The 14,664-nt window shown below is 34.4% G+C and overlaps 1 protein-coding gene across 13 annotated transcripts in view; it reads left to right on the top strand.

Annotated features, from left to right (window-relative positions):
• Nucleotides 1-12,321: 12,321 nt before the first annotated feature.
• LOC145632421 (thioredoxin domain-containing protein PLP3B-like) overlaps nt 12,322-14,664 on the top strand; it is a 28,768-nt gene continuing 26,425 nt past the window's right edge. For 6 of the 13 annotated variants that reach the window (XR_014112575.1, XR_014112572.1, XR_014112571.1 and 3 more), the window contains exons 1-3: nt 12,322-12,550; nt 13,149-14,194; nt 14,365-14,523. Coding sequence is in view for 8 of the 13 variants with exons in the window: in XM_081684794.1 (XP_081540920.1) it covers nt 12,514-12,550; nt 13,149-14,194; nt 14,365-14,523 (1,242 nt within the window). In the remaining 5 variants the exon portion in view is untranslated. The remainder of the gene's footprint in view (nt 12,551-13,148; nt 14,195-14,364; nt 14,524-14,664) is intronic. The other 7 variants (XR_014112574.1, XR_014112573.1, XM_081684795.1 and 4 more) reach the window with 2 other exon arrangements.

The raw sequence follows: 14,664 nt of genomic DNA, 5'->3' as shown, positions 1-14,664 counted from the left end.
ATTCACCCCTGTCCTCGAAAAAAGCAATTAATGAATGAGAAGTCATGAGGCAGTATACTTCATTCAATATGCATCAAAGAAGACAATTAAAAAGAAATTAAAAATGAGAGTGAGGGATAGCTCTAGCTCAAGTGGTTAGAGCTTCCCTCCAAATTTAAGGAGATCCTTAGATCGATTCTCACCCCGCCCTTGTGGCTCTCTAAATACAAAAAAAAAAAAAAAAGACGATTAAAAATTTAAGAAAATTAATGGTTGGCTAAACAATTAGAATTCTAAAATTAAAAATCTCCTCTACCAAACTTCACACATATAATATACAGTATGAATTTTACTAAAAAAATTTAATTGATGATTTAAAGTACATAAAAAATTGGAAAAGAAATTAAGGGGAAAAGAAGAAAATAAAAGCATTTGAAATCGCCATGAGCTTGAGCGAATTGTAGGCAAATCTCTCCCTGATTTTCACCCTCCTTCAGGAATAATCACCGAAAAAAATTAATAGGCAACAAGGTTTGGAAGGAACTATACAAGGAAGAGGTTGAATTGATAAAGTTATGAGAAAGAGAATGTTAGAAACCTTAATTATAATGATGAGTACAAGAGTATATATACATGAGTAAGCAATAAAATTAGACTGGGTTTATTTGTCTAGATACATTAGCTGAGAGTTAGGGAAAACTTTGACTATCAACAACCTAAAGAGTAAATCAAGGGATTACACAATTAACACAATAACTTATAATGATTTGAATATCCTTTACATGCCGCCCCCGCAAGATGCACATCCGGAACGAGAGACCAATCTTGGATATAACATATCAAATCTTGTTCAATGTAGGATTTGATGAATTGGAGGTGAGAAGGGTTCATTGCATTGCATTGTGATTCTCCGAGAGGGTTTGGAGAGAGTGGAGCATTAAAAGGGTTTATTTTTAATAAAGGAGATAAAGAGAAAGAAGAAATGATGATTTTTTTTAAGGGGAGAAAATTGAGGTATGGAGGACAGAGATGCAATTGCATGTAACTTTTTCCATAGGAGAAGAATTACATTTTTATCATTCAAAGAGAGGATTTGGGGTTTTCCAAAAAAGTTTGAAAAAATGAGGTTATGTTTGCAGCACTCGGTTGATAGACTACGGGTTTGGGCCAAAAAAGGGATTTTTTTTTTTCATAACTAGAGGTTTGGAGAAAAAAAATTGATTATTGGCATCTTTTGGTGTATGAAATACGAGGGTGCCAAAAGAGTTGATATAGAAAGTTTGATTTGGGTTTGAAGCTTTCCGAGAAGGAAGAGAGCTTGAATATGGTCACTATCATTATTTATCGGTGCGGCAAAGGATTTTGATAGTGAGCCATTAATATGATAATGGCGTAGTAGCGGAAGCGGGAAAAAAAAATGGATTAATAGCTCATGATATCATGATAGAGTTATGAGAAAGAGAATGTTGGAAAGCTTAATTATATTGATGAGTACAAGAGTATATATATCACAAGAGTAAGCAATAAAATTATACTAGTTCGTTACATTTGTCTAGATACATTACTGTAGACACCTAAAAATGTCTCCCCAAAACCAAACCCGATGATGAACAACCTTTCACCGCCATTATTGGTCGAGTTGAGTATTATATCTTGGAGTACTTAAATCCTCATTCAATCCCAATGGATTTCATAAACCAATCCAATTCCTATCCCATTTCCCCAAACCATAACTTATTTTTCTCTTTTCGTGCCTTTAAACCCTTAAAATCATTCATTTCGCGTCCTAATTAGTATTATGTGCACCATGGTGCCCCTAAAAATAGGTGCACCACATCTATAATTTTGAACATTTAGTAAAAAAATGAACATTTTACAAAAAATGAACATTTAGTAAAAAAATATGAACACGTCACATAAATTTAACATAAATATGTAACTTTTATGTTCATATTTTATAAAGAAATGTTCGTTTTGTATACACTAAATGTTCAATTCATATTACAAAATTATTGAATTATTAAGAGTAATTCAAAATTTGCCTGACTCGTAATAATTCAAAATTTGTGATTGTTCATATTTATTTACTAAATGTTCAAAATTTGTTATTGTTCATATTTTTTACTAAATGTTCAAAAGTATAGGCGTGGTGCATTGCGATTTTTCAGATTGTTTTACTAAGTAGTCAAAATTTGCGATGTTCAGATCTTTTTAGTAAATGTTCAAAATTCGCAATTGTTCAGATTTTTTTAACTAAATGCTCAAAAGTATAGGCGTGATGCATTGCGATTGTTCAGATTTTTTAACTAAATGATCAAAATTTGCGATGTTCAGAAGTTTTTACTACATGTTCAAAATTTGCAATTGTTCAATTTTTTTTACTAAATGTTCAAAAGTATAGGTGTGGTGCACCTCAAAAGTATAGGTGTGGTGCACCTAATTCTAGGTGCATCATGGTGCATCTTAAAATTTGCGTTTGTGTCCTTTTTATAAAAATGTTTATACCAGTTTATTTTGGTCCATAATCTTGGTCCAATGATTGAATAGTTGGATGGGTTGAAAAGAGCTTTCCAAAGATATATTATAAGCTCAAATCCGAGTTATAACGAATAAGCTATGGGCAAAATACTAAACTGAGCCCAAACTGAACTTAAGCCCACCTTACCTACAACCCAATGATCATCTGAAGGGTCCAAAGGCTTTAATCTCATTCCTAAACCAATTAGAATTAATTTGAGCTTATATAAGTTTCTAATGGATATTAACACTAGGTGAAAAAAGAAGATTGACAACGAGTAATGCCCACCGGTTTTAAAAAACCGGTGGGGAAAAATGGGGGGAAAATGAGGGAAGGGTATTGCTGAACCGGTGGGGAAAATATTAATCCCACAAGTTTTGAACCGGTGGCTTTGTTTAAAAAAAAAAAAAACTTGCCCCCCTTTATAAACCCCTAACCCTAACTCTCTCCTCTCTCCCCTCTCATCCTCTCTTTCTCTCTCCTGCTCTCCCCTCTCCCCTCTCCTCCTTCTCCCTTTCTCTCTCCTGCCTGCGATCTCCTCCTTCTCTCTCCGGCGATCTCTTCGTTCTCTCGTCTCACCCCTCTCTCTCCTTCTCTCTCGTCGCCCTCCTCTTCTTTCCCCTCAAAGGCCACTACCACCGCCACTAACCGCCGCCACTTTCTCTCTCCTCGTGATGAAACCATGGTGTAGACACCCAATTGTGTCTCCCCAAAACCAAACCCAATGATGAATGCCTTTCGCGTCGAATCATAATCAAATGAAGTGAAAGTGTGAAAAGTCTAGTGATGCAGTTAGTTTTTATTAAAATCTTTTTTGTTGTTTTCGAAAATCAACTCTGTTTTTATGAAAATATCCAATTTAGTTTAATTTGGTCCATGATAAGGGTCCAATAATAGTGTAGTTGGATGGGGCTTTAAAAGAGTTTTCCAACGATATATTATAAGCCTAATTCCGATGAATAATGAGGAAGTTATGGCCAAAATACTAAACTAGGCCCAGTTTGATCTTTACATACATCCTAATGATCTAGGGGAGGGCCCATTATTATTCCTAAAGCTAGTAGGATTGATTATAGTCTTCTAGAATCATCTAGAAGGTTCTTTTCATATCCTAGTGGAATTAGGATTGATAATTATGTCTACGAGTTTTACGTGGAATAAAATATTGTTTTATATGAAATTATAATTTTAGCCTTCATACGGACTTTACGACTCAATTTTATTGATAAGTGGACTCCGTGTTGAAAGCGTGTAGAAAATCCCAGTTGTCGCTAAACGACAAGCTTGTCGCCTGGCGACAAGGTAATTTGTTGGCGACAGCGTGGAGTTTTATTCCTTTTCAAATTCTGATTATTTTCCGGACTATTTTCCTATAAATAGAGTCCCCGGACTTCCGTTTTCAATCATCAACTCTCATCAAGGAATACTTGATTCTCTCTCTCTTTCTAAACCAACTTTTACTAAACACAATTCCGCACTCACAAGTTCTTGAAACACCTAGCCAAGTTCAAAGTTGTCTTTGCCCTAGACGTGAAAGGTTAATTGTAACACCCTAGAAATTCCTTTCCTTTAAAAATACCTATTTTACTCCTTAAAATACGATTTAGGAATATCTAAGACATTACCGCCACCGTGAGAACGGCTAAGGCAATTATCAAAGACACACAGCGGAAGACTTAGAATTAAAATCCGTTCAAAACAAGTCAACTTAAAGACAACCAAACGTAAGTAAAGTTTAAAACCAAAACAAACGAAGTCAATAAAATCAAACTACAACTTGGAACCACTAAAGGCTCTTATTCAAAACCGTTCCAAAACCAAACCTTTGCGTTAGTCCACACAAAATGTATCATAAATAAATAAAGCATAAAACACATCGTAAACTAGCATGATTCACTCTTCACTCATGCCCCATCATGAATATGCTTCAACCTGAAAAATTTATCTCTACTTGTCCCCACTACTCTCCATTAAAAATGGGTCATCATAGGGCCAAGATAAAGACATGGCCAAACACACAAACACACACACAATCAGCAAAGCTGAGTACATAAGCGTAATTAAACACACTAACATGCTTTCACCTATCAACACACCCTTACCTCAATGCACCTGTTTACAAGCACACACAACAATCAACAAGACACTTTAACTAGACACTAAATAATTCATTTAGCGTTGATTACGCATCGAACGGGTTGCCAACTATACCTCCCCCAAATAAATTGAGGTTAACTGACACGGGAGCTAATCGTGCCAGCGACAAAACCAGTCAAAGGTGGCGGAATTCCTGCGCATAATTATAAATAAAAAGGAATGTACAGCGTCCTGTACTCCATTAGAAGTTATGGTTAAATATAAAACCCCATAACTCCCCCCATTGTTCATACTCAAGGTATATACGTTCCAAGAGTTTTGGTGCGTAATCTCTTTCACTTTACGTTATTTACGTGTTATTGGACTTGGTGATGACTCTCAAAGCATAAGAAATCAATCAACAATAATTATTCAATCAACCAAACATACCAATTTAATTCTTGAAAAATTAGTGACCACATATTATTCAATGTTGAACCCTTTTTAATTCTACCTCAATGTCAAAGACACCTTAAACGCATAAAGCGCCAAAAATCCTATCCCTCGGTGTTAAAAACACCTTAAGTGCACAAAGACACCAACATACAATTTATTCCTCGTGTACATAGACACTTATATAGCTCCTTCCTCATACTTAAAGCATCAATAAAAATTATATGAACCATAATAAAATTCCTTTTCAATATTCCAAACTAAATTAAACAATTAGTTTAATTAAACATGCTCTCTATCATTCCATAAATAAATATGTGGTTCATAAATAATATTTCAAGCTATTATTTTCCATTCAATAATCCATCACAAATAAATCATGCTTCATAATCCAATCACCAATAATATCCAAATCATAATTTTCATTCCAAACCTAGCATGATATTACTTGTAATCAATCAAACACATTTAGCATGCTACTACATCAACATAAATATGCTAAGTACGCGAACGTACCTCAATTAAGCCCATAAAGTGGCCGAAAATACTACAACAATTTCCGAATCAAGTCTCCTACATAAAGGGACAATAATACTAAATTAATTACCCTTGTATACACAATTTCCAGCAACTTAAACTCACTTTAAACCATTTAAAATAATCTGAAAATTATTTAAAAACCCCTAATTAAACTCCTTTTTAATAGGTAATCACACCCTTTAATTAAAATCACAATTATACTCCTTTAAATAAAATTCCAGCATTTTAAACTAATCAAAAACCACTTCAAAACTTCATCAAAATACATCTTTATACTTAAATTATCCATAGAAAAATTAAATTATCTCTTACCCTTTAAACTCAAGGATAAAATTTAAAAAAAACTTCGTTAAAAATCAAAAACTGCCCGAAAATCATTTTTAGAGGCTGAATTTGGCCACGAGAGGGTGGTGCCCACTACCAAAGGTAGTGATTCTTTCTTAAAACGTTGTTTCCACATAGAAAACACTACTTTTTTTTATCTAAATCGGATGAGTTTAAAACCTGGTCGGGATTAAAACGGGATTAATATTAACGAAGGAAAATCTAAAAATTAAAACACGAATTTACGTGTTCAAAATAATCTGGAATTAAGTTAAACTAATTAGTAGTTATAATCACCAAAATTTCAAAACATCATTACTATAAAAGCCCTAAATCAATTGTTCATAAAAACCCTAAAAATCAAGTCTTTAATAATTTTAAAACCCTAACTTATAATTTTATGAAATCTGAAAATAAAACACTTTATTATTTAAAATTTACAATCTTTAATCATCAAAACATAATTATGATACTAATCAAACATACTTTGAATAATTAAAACCACAACCCATAAATCAATTATTATAATTACACAATTAATAAAACAAAAGAGAAGAAAATAAGACTAACCTTTTTGTGTGGGAATTTTTGGGGATAAATGGAGTATTTATAGTGTAGAGTAGGTTAGGGTAGGTTTGGGCTTCATAAAAATAATGGACTTTAAATGAAGAAATAGGTGGCCCAAAAGTAAAAATAGGATGATTGGGTTTATAAGAAAGATGGACTACATTTGGATTAAATACTTGTTGACCTAAATATAAATACTTGCTTTATCTATAATCCAATAATTAAAATGGTTTGACCCAAAATATATTTTATAATTAAATAAATAATTTATAAAATACATTAAAAATACGGGGTATTACATTAATACCTTCTGAGGGTTTGGTCCCAAATCCAGTCTAAATTTTTTAACTCTTTCTTTCAATTATTTAATTTAATTCTTTGATTTATTATTTTATTAAAGTTTACTAACGCGTGTATTTTGTTATTAGAAAGAGGTACGAGGCTTCAAAGTAAGTAATTAGCTTACTCCCTTTTTAATTTCAATGTAGAAAGCATGTTTAGATTTGATTAATTCCTAGCTAATATCATGTTAGGATGTTTTTTATTGCTTTCTTGAATCATGTTTAAGGTGCCTTTTATTCTTTCTAATAGCATGTTAGTACCATGTTAGGTTTAAAGCTTTGATCTTTAATGCTTAGTGACATGCTAGGATTTGTTATTAATCTTGTTAGTATCATGCCTAGGATCTTGCTATTTTTATTAAGCTTTATTATTATTATGACCATGATTGTTATTATGATGATTATGATTATGTTGCTTGGTTGTTATTTATTGTTATTGCTTGATCACGCCTTTTTATGCATGTTTAAAGGGAATTTGTATTTGAAATCACGCTTAATAAGATAATGGAAATTCTCAATGGTAGCTATGTACTTTTTCTCATTCTCAATGGTAACAAAATATTTTGCAAATTCTCCCAAGTAGCATTACTTTTTATAAGTTTCCCTAACATGACAATAATTGTATAATTTGCAAGTAATTAGCTTTAAAAAAAAAGAATTAGCCTAATAATTAAAAGAAAAAAAAGATATTTTTAAAAAGTGGGACTAAAACCCTCCGCCAAGCAGCCACCTCCACGGCGTCGGCTAGCACCGTCGGAAACCTAAATACCCCGCATAGCTATCCCGAAAACACCTTGTTCTCCCAAAAACCCACCCGAAACAACTTCGTTCTCCGCGAAACCCACCCATAGCCACCTCACCATTCTCTCTGAAACACATCCATTACCTCCTTAATCTCCCCGAAACCCTCTCAAAGTCCATCTCGAAACCCACCCCGATTCCCGAAATTCCATGGTTCAGCTTAAAACCCTAATTTTCATTATTTTGAGGGGTGGGATATTGTGGGTTTCGTGTGGCCAGTGGGGTTGAGGCAGGGTTGACTGAGAGGGCATAAGGACGAGGAAGAGGAGGTGGGCAGATGTTGTAGTCCGACAATCATGGTTGATTATGGAGGTGGAAGTGGAAAGGAAAGGGAAGGGGAAGACATTTTTTTTTAATTAAGCTTTTTTTTTTGTTATTTATTAGTTTAATTTTGGTTTAATTAAGTTAATTAGTTGATAATTGTAAAAATATTGTTTTGTTAGAGAAACTTTTAAAAAATAATGCTATTTGGGAGAATTTGTCAAATATTTTGTTACCATTGAGAATGGGCAAAAGTGGTTACCAATCTACCATTGAGCATTTCCCTAAGATAATTAATAATTTGGTTTAGGCTAATATTATTTTAATTCAAGTGATCGCCAATAATAGATTTATTTGAGCATTAATATTCAACCAACATAGATTAAACAGGTTTAGGGTTAATATAATGATTGCACATTAGTCAGAAAGCGCACATGAGTACGAGTAGAATTAAGTAAAGGCCTATTTTATAGGGCGGGTTTGATCTCTTTTAGATTGGATTCGTACCCTCATCCACGAACCCTATTTGGTTCTAGACCTTTTGGAGTTAACGATATCATGGATCGTTAAGGGGTGTAACCTTCACCTCGTGAACGGTTTACAAGTTCCTAAAACTTGTTGGCGACTCTTTTGCTCTCTTTTCCTTCCCTTTGGACGCCACCATACTTCAGTGTATGATCACATTGGGGTTCAAGTTGGGGTTAATGCTTGAAATATTCCCTACATTTTTTGGCGACTCCACTAGGGAGGATTTCTATTTTAATTCCTGAAATTTATTTTGGCAATGATTTAGAATGAGCGGATGAGACTCGAAAAGTTCTAAGTATTTCATGTGCGTAATTTTGATTAACATTATTGTCATATGCATAAAAAAAGGTCCTCATTTTATAGACCATCCGAAATGAGTAAAAAACATTGGATTTTTACATGTAGGAAATTTGAGAAATAACTTTCACAACTAGAATCGAAATAATACTGCGAAAACTGGAAAATTTTAAGAACACAAAAAGCTGCTGAGGCATGTAGGAACTAGCGTCAGAAAACAGAGCTTGTCGCCTATAAAGTGCTTCTGTCGCCTGGCGACAGGAGTATTTTTGCGGCGACAGTCCCTGTAGTCTGGCGCCATGTTCTTCCAATACCGAGCCAGAACTCTACCTTCTTGTTTTGACCAGTTCTAGCACTGTTAGCTCGATTTTACTTCTTGATTGAGTTTTTCTCACTTTTCTAAAACCCGTATGTGTTCTACATATGGACATAACCCTTTGGGGGTTCACGATCCATCTACCCAATCGAACGCTCCTGGCAACGACGAGTACATCTGAGTTTGTGAATCCACCAAACCGTGGAAGCAAGTTTTTAACTTGCGGGGTCCCATCCATACGCCCCAACCCTTCCAAAGGTAAGGCTTTCGCGCGATGCATCCGGACTCATAACCATGGACCCTCTTTGACTAACCAATATGGTTGAACTTTAGAGAACTAGAGCCATGGTTAGGTTGCAAACTCATTGCATCATGTTGTTACTATTTGACTACTTGTGCATTCTTTTCTTGTACATAACCTATATGTGGTAACCGTTTGTTTGACTTGTGTTTAAGTCTAAATAAACCAATTAATGACTAAAAGGACTTTGTCTAATTAATGAATTAATTAATTTGACTAATTAAAGACTAATAAAATAATCAAAACCGACCTAGTACGACTTTAGGCATGTCCTTTTAGAGTAAAAAAACTGGAAACATTCCCAGATTAATGTTCCAGCAATGGCGCAGGAGTTTGGGCTATGGCGCCAAACTTTAGGTTGTGGCGACAGTCCTATTGCTTTGGCGACAGTCTAGATCTTTGCTCGATTCATCACGACGAGTCTAATTAAACAATTTGCTAATCAGTTTGACCAAGTTGTTAATGGCTTTAGCCATATTTAGTCCTTAATTGAGTCTTGGCACCTAGTCCCATGGTCATACACAAGAGTCAAAGCATGTCACTTGCACTCACTAATAAAGCACACACTTAACATGTATGTCACACTTTGACCATGTCTAGAGAGTCTTGTATGCACTTGTTTTCCGTCATATTTTTAAGGGGGTAAGTCGGATATTAATCCTCCTATTAAACCACTTGTTTGAACCCATTCCCAAAAATATGCACCTTATTTTTGCTTTTTTTCTCTTTTTAAATCATAAAGTCAAAGTCAATTTAAGTCAAGTCATTAAAACAAAAAAATGGTTTAATTCACAGCGCGTGTTCAAGAAAGGAAGGGCGTCTAATCAAGGACAACACTTTCGTTCAAGTTCTACTTTTTGATAAGCCAGTCAGTCGAAAAAGAAAAGCTAAGAAGATAATGGCAACTCAAGAAAAAGTCATACTAGTTCGTCAAAAATAGGTTTTAACCTCGAGTTTAAGCGTAATTATGATCGGGCTTAGTTAATTTGGACCTTAATTCATTTTGTTTTGGGTCAGGCTAGTCGTTTTGCATTCTTGTGACTTAATCAGTTGTCTATAAGCATTCTTCACTTTGATCCAACAAAAAGAAGATTTTAGTTATCGTCATAGCACTTCCGGTCGGGACAAAAGGCCAAAAGTAGATGTCTACATAGAGTAGGATCTCGGAATGGTGGTCCCAAATCTGCACTAAGTTTAGAGTTAGTATCGACAGGAGTTGATGCGGGTTTACAAGAAGCCATACTTGCAAAAACTAAGATCTCCTGTGCATATTTCTACCGAGACATAAATAAATATGACGGTGTACGAGTCACTGCAATCCCCACAAAATAGCTCAAAGGCCTCACATCTGACATAGGAAAATCAGTTTGTAACTGAGAAACGATTCATGTTCACAACCTGTCATTAAATGTGGTTAATATAATATCATCAACATAAAGAGGCAAATAAGCTATATTATCTCCTTGCCGGAAAGTAAACAACGAATTATCACTCTTAGCAATGATATATATTATATTTTGATGATATTTGTCGTAGTTATCAGATATATTTGTATTTGTATCCTTATCAAATTAGATCTCCTAACATGATTAGATTTAGTCTTGTAACACTATATATTGATCAATATATGGTTTCAAAATTGAACATTTACATATGTGATTCGAAATCCGAAAAAATATAGGATGACGTCATTATGAAAGTAAGAGGGGTGCAAGTACCGCTACCTACACCTAGGCAAAAATTTGCGGCCATATTCCGCCTGTTAACACTAGCGGGCCGAGCTAAGCCCTCTTAATTATTTTTTTTTCTGAAAATAATTGTCCAAGCCCGTTTATAAGTGGGACAAGAGGACCGGGCTTAGCAAGTTTTTCCATCCATGATCAACTCTATGTCTCTATTTGTGTATATGCAAAACACTGCACGGAACCCAAGAAAAAATTTCATAATAATTAATTAATGAATTAAAGAATAAGTAATTAAGGCTAGAAGAGAGAATGAAGACAATTAATCACCACCACCAACAACAACAGTCAGCCCACTAGGCTACCACCATAGCCAGAACCACCACCACCACCATTCACCCAAAACCACCGCAAACCACCACCACTCACCCAGAACCACCGCAAAACCACCACCCTACTCACCCAAAACCATCGCAAAACCACCACTACTCACCCAGAACCACCGCAAACCCACCTTGCTCACCAATAACCACCACTTAAGCAACTCGAAATCAACCCCCCCCCCCCCCCACTCACCCCAAAACACCGGAAATCTTCTCCCACTAACCCCGATCCACCTCGACCCACCCTTACTCACCCCAAAACACCTTAACCACCCTAAACCCACACCACCATTAACCCCGACCAAGTCCCGTCAAACCCACCCCGAAAACCCCAAAACCAATCAAAACGTTCCACCACTAACCTCGATCTACTCGAAACTACCCTAAAAACCTCTTAAACCTCGATCTAATTTAGTTGCTTAATTGTGTTTATGATATTAAAAAAATTACTAAAAAAAGAAAAGAATGGGAAAGTTGCATCTAATATGAATTTTTCGTTTTTGGCAAAAGTTGCATATAATGTGTTCCGGAGGTTGTATATTATTAAAAAAAAATAATAAATAAATAAATAAAAAAAACCAACCTTGTACAGTTGTACCTTATTCTAAAGACAAACTTTTAAATAAAACGGATGTTCAGTAAATTACTGAACATCCGTTATAAAGTGACAATAAAATGTGCAAAAGTTATACTAAAATGCACAAAAGTTACCCTGACATATATAAAAGTTATTTATGCTTTATTGATAAATTTGACAAAAGTGACACTAAATTTGACAAAAGTGACATTAAATCTGACAAAAGTGTACCCGATGTACAGTAAATTACTGAAAACCGGGTGTATACAAAAGTTTTCCTATTCTAAAAACAGAAAAGCCCAAAAAATAGGAGCAAAAATACAAATGTTGTTTGGTTAACACATGAAGACATTGTGTCATAACTCATAAACACATCGAAGACATCGAACTGGCTGACTTTCTTTTTCTTTTTTTTTTTTTTCATTCTCAAGGAAAACCGGATCTAACTGATTTGTACTCCATATATATCCCTCAATTTTCATCTCAATAAAAGTTGGGATTTCGTTCTAGGAAAAAAAAAAAAAACCTTAATTTAATAAAGACTATATTCAGATCTTGGATTGAGATAGATGGGTGCCTCCGATCCACCTCCAGAGCATCATTCAGGTAACTCAAAATAAATTTGTTTACCAATTCTAATGTCTCATGATATATATTTAATTTGTCCAGTTGAATGTGTTTGTATTCATTTTTGTGCAATCGTGTTAATCCTTAAATAATCATGAATGATAATTTTAAAGAAGGGATATATTAGCGGTTCCATTCAGAACTTTTCATTTGAAGAGAGCAAATTTAACCTTAACAATTAATCGTAATAATCAGAAAAGGAAAAAAAAATACTCAATTGGAATCTTCGTCTCTATTAATTAACAATATAATGTTTATGATGCATAGTTGAAGATAACTGAGGCAAAAAATAAAAAAAAAAATACTTAATTGGATTGCAATATTAGCTGTATGGTATTATTAACAATATAGTTGAAGACAATATATATAGATGTCGCTGGAAAATTGGTTACATAAAATTTATGTGTTTATCTTTTCTTATGGATACTTCGTTAGTTTTTGTGGTGATAATACATCATAGATTAATGCTCACATACTTCTAATTGATATAATTTTCTCAATTTTTGGGTATTATTATATTTTATGCTTATTAATTGTCTATGATAATTATAATAGTGATTCTAATTGTAATTTTTAGGTGTCTTGGAATTTTGTGGTGGAATGATGCTCAACAAGCTCCAAAATGGGAATGAAGGTACAACCCTCATAAAAGAAGATAGGATCAGTCATTTACCCGATCATATATTAGGTGAGATACTTGCATTCATTCCCTTAAAGGACGCGGTTGCTACAAGTGTATTGTCAAGGCGATGGAGGCGTGTTTTTACTTGGGTAACATACCTTAACCTCGATGACACACCTAATTGTCATGACTATTGTTTGATGCGTACTCCACACACGATTGATTCTTTCCCTAATTTCAAGATGTATGTTGATAAGGTATTGCAACTATGTCACTCTAACAATATGGATATATCCACATACATACTTCACTTTGGAAAAAGGAAGGACTGTTTCCATAATGTATGTTTTGAAGGTTGTCTCCCTGTATTGGACCCTATGCATCTCGATGCTTGGATCAGTTTTCCCTTAGCCTGTGGGGTTAAGGTGCTCGACATTATAGCTCGTGTTAGGAAACCTAGTAAGATACCCTCAGCCCTATATCGTTGTCCAACACTAGAAGTGTTGAAACTCGATGTTAATGTTAATAATCTTGATCTCAACATCTCCTTTCGTATTCATTTGCCAAACTTGAAGGTAATCCATCTTACTTTTCTTAAGCACACTCCTAACGATGACTCCGTGGCTATGCTAGTTGCTAGTTGTCCATCCCTCCAAGACTTGGTACTCAATGCTGAATGCTTTATAAATATAAATCTCATTACTTCACAATCTCTTCGTAGATTAGTTATCAATTTTTCTGGTAATACATGGATTGATATTACGAGTTTTACGACCAAAAGGCTCCCAAGGAGAGAGTTTGAGCTTGATGTTCCTAATCTCGAGCATCTAACGTATGTGGACTCTGCGGTGGTCATCTACTCCATCACCAAAATGAACAATCTAGTCAATGCTCAAGTCGATGTTACAGACCTTTATTTTGATGGTTCTATATTCGGTATTTTCAGCGGGTTGTCGAATGTCCAAAGTTTGTATCTCATGTCAAGGACTACAAATACAATGGTTAGTTTTATCTTTGATCCATCCTTTAACAAGTTTAAATTACCTTTTTACTATCTCTGTTACTTTAGGGTATTATCTGTGAGATATTTCATATAAAATATTTCAAAGTTGTAGATACACTAGTATTTAATTTGATCAATGACGGTATTATATTGCTCTTTTGTTTGTAGGCATTGATGGCTTGTGGTACAATAATAAATCTTAAGCTGCCTTTGTTTGGTAACCTCAAGCATTTGCAGCTTGGCTGTGAGGGTTATTATAATTGGAATAACGTATTGATAGAGCTCCTACACCGTGCACCTTTTCTGGAAACACTCACTTTTATGGAGGTTAGTGTCATTTACCTTTACTCCTCTCTCAATTAATTAATCGTTATAACTTGACTTTCACTATTCATGTATTCTTTCATATACTACGTATAAATTATAAAGTACCAACTTTAACTAGATTATTATTATTATTAAACTAAA

This window comes from Chenopodium album, chromosome 5 (genome assembly GCF_948465745.1).
Source record: "Chenopodium album chromosome 5, dcCheAlbu1.1, whole genome shotgun sequence".
NCBI classification, from domain to species: domain Eukaryota; kingdom Viridiplantae; phylum Streptophyta; class Magnoliopsida; order Caryophyllales; family Amaranthaceae; genus Chenopodium; species Chenopodium album.
Note: the sequence above shows the minus strand (reverse complement) of the source record. Positions and strands in the feature narration are given on the sequence as shown.